General features: G+C 36.3%; 1 protein-coding gene across 1 annotated transcript in view; it reads right to left on the reverse strand.

The window, feature by feature from the left end:
* Window positions 1-5,965: 5,965 nt before the first annotated feature.
* LOC115233124 (T-box transcription factor TBX10) overlaps window positions 5,966-8,867 on the reverse strand; it is a 12,090-nt gene continuing 9,188 nt past the window's right edge. The window contains exon 4 of the mRNA XM_029803390.1: window positions 5,966-7,996. Within this exon, the coding sequence (XP_029659250.1) occupies window positions 7,445-7,996 (552 nt within the window). The 3' untranslated portion in view covers window positions 5,966-7,444. The remainder of the gene's footprint in view (window positions 7,997-8,867) is intronic.

The raw sequence follows: 8,867 nt of genomic DNA on the forward strand, positions 1-8,867 counted from the left end.
TATATATATATATTAAATATTTAATGCAGCGTCAAATATATACTTCTATTTGAAAATATTTTTACAAAACAATCACTTATTTTCACCAGTATTTATAGTAATATATTCTTGTGTGCAAAAATACTTTGCAAAACTATTTTATATATATTGATTTAAAGATACTTTCTTTTTTCTTACTCATAATTATATTTAGCTTTTAATCAGCTTCATAATTAAAAACTTTATATAAAATGTAAATGAAAATTTTGTATATTTGGATCTTCATAATCATATTTTTGACACATAAAATCACAAATAGAATTATCTCCCTGTTTCGAGTCATAGATCATTTAAAAAAAGGTTTAACAATAAGATAAAAATTGAATGTGACGTATCAAAGAGGATTGAATGGCAATCGTCTCGTACATATTATACATATACGTTCTCAGATTAATATTTCTTTTTCAGGGGCACTGCGGTGAATATACGGCCCTGAACCTCTGGCCACTAGTCGCCAGTGATATTTTGGTCCAGCTGGGACAGTGGGATGGGACACGAGATATCGTTTGCGGTGTCTCGTATTGCCGACGCGCTCGCACGCTCGCGTGAGCATCCGCGCGAGCAAAGTGATCCGAGGCCCCGAGGTGTTGGAGAATCACGTTGACAGACATATGAGGATTCCAGCGGCGAGATAGGATATACGTGCCGACTGTATGCGTGCGCGACCGAAAACGCGAGAGAATCGCATCAAAATGCGCATCATCTAGTTTCCATTTCCTTCCTCCTTCTTCGCTAAATCGCAACGAATGAATATATGTGTGTGTGATCTAAGGGAGAAATTCTTAATCTTACTAGATAAATTCTCAATTTATTTTAAAAGTTTATTCACACCCTCTTTTATTGTCTTTTATCGTTCAAATCGAAACGAAATATGATAGAGATCTCGTTTTATCTCTGCAAAATCGATATAATTGCATCTAAAGATAATCTGATTTCAATGTCGGCAAATTTCAACGCAAGTAATCTTTAGAAATAAGTATCTCGATTGCATTAATAAGCGTCATTGTTATTTTATACTGTGGATTTATTAATAATGAACAGACACGACTATTTTACGTGGACTTGTTTCTCATAATTGCACGACCGATGACTGCCAACACTTATGATTTAAATCTGTCGTAAATTGCACTTTGTGCCAACACCGAAAGTTACCGCCGTTTCTTCTCTCAATTCCGCCCACTCGCGGAATTTCTTCTAGATCGTTACCACAATATATTACTTCGTATTAAAATATTACAATGTTGATATAATCGCTATAATAACATTAGTCTATATTTCGATAAAAAAATTAAAATTAGAATATGATAACGAAAAATCCAAAATAAATCAAGTTTAAATATATCTAAAACACACATGGGAAAATGAGGTATTAAATATTTTATTCAGAGATATTTATATTTTTTCAGAGAGACATACGCGAAGACTTTACGGAAGCAAAGATACAAAAAAGGAAGGAAACGGACATATCTATCGGCGTGGGTGAAAACTGTCCAAGCAAGCGAAGCACGCGAAGACAGACACTGACCGTGACTGTGCCACGGATGCCTAGAAGAGGTTTACCTTATGTAAATAGAGGGGACGATCTCCTGTCATTGCAACATCGGGCCAAGTCGACCGCAGCGTGTATTTGTCACGTTTATCCAACATTTCCAATATTTTCTCTAATATACTTACATGACGCACGGTAAGTAATTGATTCAAAAGTAATTGATAAAAAGTAATTGATTTTCTATACTTTATATAAGAATCTGCTTGTTATATTTCTCTTACACTTTCTTATATTTCTATATTTTTTTATATGATTTATCATTAATAATATAACTAGAAAGAGAGTGATGATTTTATTTGAAGAAATAAATCATGACATATATGTCGAGAAAAAAATGTGACGACTTATAATTTCTTCATATATAATTTCTTCATTCTACGGTATATATTGTATCTTTATATACTTCATACGAAATATTTCAATTTTTACGTACATCGCGAAATGCGCGCTCGACATTTCGCGGACATAAATAACTACATAAAACACAGGATCGTCAAAATACGGCGAGGATGGCGGCAGTAAAAGTAGAAGAGAGCAGTGGGACAACGAGAGGGACGAGGAAAAGGTTGCAGACGTAAAGCGTAAACAGTCGAGGTGCGATTTGACGCGCACTCGGCCGAGGCCGCGTGTACAAGACGCGCCTTCCGCTTTAAGAATCGCCCCGTGGAAGAGGACGATGGCTGGAATCTGTAAATCTGTCATTGCGGCCGTATTCGTGCGCAGGATATGAACTTCTTGGTCGTCGCACATCACCGCGCCGCGCCACGCCGCGACGCTTCCTCAGATCTGGCCGGTTGACTTCTTCAGCGGCAAGAGTTTTCGATCTTTCAAAAGTAACATGTGGCGAATATAGAGCAACAATTGCGATATCAGATCGAGGTAATATTATTGATATTTATTTATGTGTAATTGGTATCTATTATCTAAAGAGAGAGGAATCTCTGCGTAATAAAAATATATAAAGTTATATATATATATATATATTTTTTTTTAATCTATTATGATTAAACCAAGATTAGGCATATCTTGAAGAAAATCATCATTTATCACATTTTTTCAATTTTATCATATCATATCTTTATAAGCTCTTAAAATTGATATTCTCTCTTAAAGTCTACTTGAAATCTATTAGTTAGTTTCTGGACATTAGTTATGGTTTTGTTGTATGTTTGTTCTTCTGAAGCTTAATACGTGAGGAACTCTTGTTTTTTATTCGCCTATAAGCCGTAAGCTATTAATGCCTTGACATTTTGTGCTAAGAAAAAAACTGATTACAAATTCATGGGAGAATTTGTGATTAAAATTAAGATTGCGAGAATTGTGCGCGATTATTTCGCGTATGTGTATATATATAAAACAACTCAAGATCTTCTTCGAAAATTCAGAGAGCGTTTCGCCATGTTGACGACGTGGAAACTATAAAAGCCCTGCCATAATGTGCACGCACGAATTGTAGGGCCGTGGTAGGTTGCGATGACGGATTCATGATCCGTGGGATATAGCGCCTTCCTCCAGGAGACGTGGATGCGCGCCCGCGTTTCCTCCTTCCTCCTTTTTCCCTCCATCTACCAAGCGATTCATTTGTTGGTCTTTGATCCGCAACCAACGAGCCACCGCCGGAAAATTAGGGAGATTTATTAAGCTCTCTTTCATGCTGCTTCTCATACCCCATCGCTTCTCGTTATACTCGGTTGCGTTCGGTAATTGACAGCACGCGTATTCTAGATCAATATCGATGAAGGAAATAGCGATGACAAGAGATGTAAAACTTGCAGGATAAAATAATCCAATTAAGAATTATTCCAATAGTAATAATAATAGAAGATACAAATCTACAGAAAATTTTAAACGCAATTTTAAACGCATTTTGTAAAAATTTTGCTTTCCTTTTATATAGTATTTTCATATAATTTTAATTAGAACTAATTTCTTACAGAGAATTTATATATACCTTGAATTATAGAACGACTCTATAATATTTATATTTATCGTTCATAATATTCTTACTTTAAAGTAACACAATAATACACAATTCAATTACGTGTTTGTTACATCTGAAAAATATTTTCATCGCAACGCGACGAAAATAAAGTAATCCAATAATGGATATTGCAAAATATAAAACCGATTAAGAATTAAAAATTGCCTGATATACAGTTTACGTGAAATTTCTTCAAATATTCTCTAAATAGCATTAAAGAAAAAAAAACAAGATTATTAATAAGTAGTATTTAAAATAGAGAAACTGACAAAAACAATTTTTCAAATTGTTATATCAAATATTTTTGCGATCCAACGATTATTCTTTAATATATATTAATGTAATAAAGCTCCCCATATACATATCATAAAACGATAGAGCGAGAGCTTCTAATTCCACGATCAGGAATACGACTAGAAATTGGGTGGTCAGAAAGATGCTGCGATGAGGGGAAAGTGTGAAAGATTCCAGAGACATGTTCTTTTTAGAGGTCAGTGGTTACGCCTCTGCAGTAAAGTGGGTTTACAAGGGCTAATAAAAATATATGGAAAAAGGAACTTAGTAAAGGAATGCTCCGCATGTCTTTAAGTCCAGCAGAAATAGAAAACTCGAATGTTTGTTGTTGCTCACAAATTGCTGTTGTTCATAATTATCAACAGTCTTCAGCTATATAAACACTCTCTTAATATTTTATTATCAATTCTAATTACATTGGCAAAAAATCACTTTTGATTAATTTTAAAATTAATATATATTAATTTTATAATACCAACTTAAACGCACATAATCAGTATCTTGATCTACTTTACAATGAATTTCTTTATAATGTGATTAAAACGCGATTCTTTCGACGAAAGGCATGTGGACACGTTCCTTTCGAACAACGTTGGTGGTAAAGATTTTTCGCGCGATGTCTATCTTTTTTTTTTTTTTTTGACGTTAACCGAGGGGGTCTGTTGCCTTTGACTTAAGCATAAACTCAAAAAGGGTGTCACCGACGGCGATACAGTGTCAGGTGACCTCTCGAGGATTAACTCTGGTTAGCCGCAACACCTACGACGAAGATGAAAAGAATATGCAGGGCAGGGAGAGGCGGCTTTTTACTGCCGGCGCCGTCACGCGCCGTCGATAAGCGCGGCTTCTCTGTGTGGACCAAGAGTCTCGCGGTCTTATATTACTCCTAGGGTTAAAGTGTCAAAAGTACAGAGGCACCCCGCGCAAGACCCCCCCTTGTGCCGGCACACAGTGTATAACGCTTTCGCGTTGAACATAAAAGTCCTTTCGCAGAATAAGTTAATAAATTCCACTTTCGCGAACTAAATTAATTTTGTCGAGCAAGAGTTCGTTTAAAATTCCTAATGTTTAATCTTTTGATTTATAATAATGCAAGCCAATTATATTGTAACTCCTCTTTTGTACTTGCATATCGAATATTAGATCGTCTTGAATAAGAAACAAATGTTCTTGGTTTATTTTCTTAGTAATAAATATTTATCTGTATCTTGTAAGTTATATATATGTGTAATATATCTGTTAAGCACAAAGATAATGATAAATATCTTTTTGCTAACATAGTATCTTTTAAATATTGCGCAGATATACATATATCGTGCAACGAGAGCCGTCTCGCATTTTCTCTTTTCCCTTTTTCTTTTTTAATAAAGGGCGGGGACATTTTTGAAAATACGGACGAGTGCAAAACGTTTAACTGAACTGACTGAGACTGTAGCCACCGACAGTCATTAAGCATACGCTTGTAATATGTTTACACAGCGTTGTTCCCCGCGCAGCCATCAATCACGGTATACGTCGTGGTCGGTCTACGGAGGCTTCAGAGACGCTCGAATTACTTCTCATTTCGCTTCGTCGCCGTTAGTTCGTCATTTCTGACAGTCGCGATGTCAAACTACGGTTTTCGCGATGGTCGGCGAAAATGTATCGTCGCGACATAATTTAAATTGCTAATTTAAATTGAGTTATCATGTAAAATAAATATACGATTTTTTCATAAACAGTAAACGTAAAAGAGAAATTTTTACAAATTTAAGATTTATTCAAATACAATGGAATTGCGAAGTATTATGTATAATGGACGTTATACGCGCGATACTTTTATATAAGATATATGCGTGTGTATCGTTAATATATTTTAATTGTATATAATATATCCCCTGTCAAGTTATAGAAAACAAAAGAAATATACACTTTCACGTCACAATATATTAGATATTGTATAAAACTGGTATCAAATATATGCTAACAGTTTCTAATTAAGAATTTAATTAGTCAAAGAAGAAGCGGAAAATTCCGCTTGCAAAATAGGATATTAAATTCACATGCATGTTTTCTAGGAAGAAAGAAAGGTCGGTTCAAAAGAAATAATATGTATTTCATTATATTCCTTGTGTGTTTATTCCTTGTTTGGTCATAAATAAAGGAATACTCTTCTATTATATAACAAACGAGGGTCTTTAAAAAGTTGGAGGCACAATGGCACGATACCCAGGCGGCATAATTTATTAAGGCACTTAGTAGCTACGTTACTCTCACGGAGTGTCACGGCGCGTTTACTTTCCCGTCTTGGCTCGAGAACGTTTTAAGCTCGTTCGGCATTTGAGATACCTAGTATAAATAGACGCACTTTGCTCCTACAAAAGGCACTTACTTGCCCTGGTCTTCCGCGACTTTAGTCGATCGGTCGATTCGTTTCTTACGCGCGAATTAATTCGAAGCACTTAGAAAAATTTGTATGAAAATGAATGATGCCAAAATTAATTTGCGAGTAAAATGTTAATTTGCATTACTCTCATTATATTTTATAATTTTCTTTGTTGATATTTTTAATTAACCGCATGTTTTAACACATGAAAAAAAGAAATGCTCGCTTGTACGGACGTTACACATGAAAGAAAGAGTCTGAATGTAAATATCTGGATCTATTGTAATTTTATTTATGCAGATCCTTCAGAGCATTTTCCAAAAATATGTCAATATTGCGAATATTATCAATGATTAAATAATGAATATTATTCGCTTCATATTATTGCTTATAATAATGTAAATATATGAATCACTAGAAAACTTTTATTGCACGTAACTTGAATATATATAGATTCATAATTTATATATCAAATGTTGGTATAATCTTTGGTACAAATTACATTACCGAGTATTAGCATTTAATAAGGCATCTCTATTAATTATTTTATATCTCATTTTCAGTTTAAAATAAATTCAGACTGAAAACCGCGTTGCTATAAATAAAAATATAGATATATACTTAAACATTACAATCTTTTAATTTACATAGCTTCACGTAAAGCGATTCTCATGCCCGAAAAAAGAATCAGGACGAGAATAAAATGTGTAAATACTTTGATATCCCATTGTTTTCTCAAGTATTAGGCAGGCACCGAGAATATAGTTTTTTCACGAATGATCACATTTTTCTGTCTAAGATAGACGTAAAGGCACTAGCAAACTTCTGTATATAAGAAGGTGAAATCGTATTACCAATAACAATTGCCAATTTTTGCGATCTACAAAGAAAATCTTGAGAGATACACTTGAAATTCCACTTTTTATCTCAAGGACATATTAAATCTTCAGCGATAAGAGATCATACAATAATCGATTATCGCGATCTATAAGGAAAAGGCACCAGGATAGGAGGATACATTTCGTTTCCACTGTTCCTTAAGCACACATTGAGTTCTCAATCAATGAGATCAGTTATCACACGGTCCATGAAAAACATATCGATCGAGAAACGAATGATACGAGAATACATTTTAATTCCACTCTATTCTTCGAACATCAAATCGCCGACGTAGAATTCGATGAGAAATAATAAAACGATGAGATGACGATATCAGTTATCGCGGTCCGTAAAGAGAAGCGCCTGAATGGTGTGGATGCGGTTGCATATGCGTCGGATAATGTACTGCGTTAACGTGCGCCGACGGTTGTCCATGATGGCTCGGATAATGCGTCCAGGGACCCGAGGCGCTGGTCGCACCGTAAAACTGATGATGCTCCTGGGAGGTCCCGGCGGTGATACCCACCGGGATCTGCATCGGTGCCGGCATCGCGTTGTAACTGGACGACAGGACGGCAGGACCGGCGACATTTCCGGCCGCCGTGGCCGGTCTCTTGGCCGGACTCTGCATCCCACCGGCTACGGCAACGCTAGCGGACTCGCACTCGTCGGACTCGCAATCCCGGAAGCCCTTGGCAAACGGGTTGCTGGCGATCTTCAGCTGGGTTATCCGGTGATTCTGGTACGCGGTCACCGCGGTGAACCTGGTCTCCGGAAAGGAGAACGTCTTGAAGTTCTCCGTGCGGGGATCCGGGGCTGAACCGGGCGGCGAGGGTGCGACCACCACGTGACAGCGCGGCTGGTAACGATGCATCGAGTTCAAGATAATCTGCAACGTGTGAAAGGATCAACGGTCTCAACGTGCGCGGAGAGAAACTGACTCGAGTCTATGAGCAACATTACCGCATTTGCTTTCGTGGATTTTTTTATTATTCGAATCAAATTTCACAAATCGCTCTTTTCGAGATAAACGCACCGATAAATAAAATCGCAGAATATTTATGTATCATTGATTCGGAGCAAGTAGCATCTCAAACTGCGTTTGTTATGAATTTTTCAAAAAAAAAAACATATCATTATTTAAGCTAAATCGTGGAGATAAACTTTATGATATTTATTTCAATTGATTAACTTCATATGCTTTAAAACAGAAAGAGAAAAAAAAGTTGATTTAAACTTAATCATTAAACAAAGAATTTATAAAGCCAAAATATTTTCTCTTTCTTTTCCAATTTTATGACGCTGCAGCATAAGTTGGTGGTAAAAAAAACACAGCATTACAAATATTGTGACAAACGTAGAGCAACAAACGCTTTCACGTGTCCCGATCGATGGGCACAATTTGGTAAAGTCGTCATCATCATATGAGAAAACATCGGAGAAAAAAAAGGTCCAGAAGGGAAGAAGAAGAGAAGGAATGAGGACACGTGAAACTCGAATTCGGTGGAAGGAAGGAGCGCCACAGGGGGGCGGTCGCAATGTTTGACAGCTAGAAGAGAGTCGGTGACTAATTAGTATAAAAACTAACCCCCGGCCCGCAATCCGACACCCTCGTCCTTCCCTCCGCGCACTCACGCGCATATGCTTCACGATGGCATGTGTGTGTCAGTAGGCCCAAATACATACACACATTAAGTATATATATATATATATATAGTATATCCCTAATGATCTAATTTATAAATTTTTTATAGAAAAAA

Source organism: Formica exsecta, unplaced genomic scaffold, assembly GCF_003651465.1.
Source record: "Formica exsecta isolate Colony F162 unplaced genomic scaffold, ASM365146v1 scaffold1025, whole genome shotgun sequence".
NCBI lineage: Eukaryota > Metazoa > Arthropoda > Insecta > Hymenoptera > Formicidae > Formica > Formica exsecta.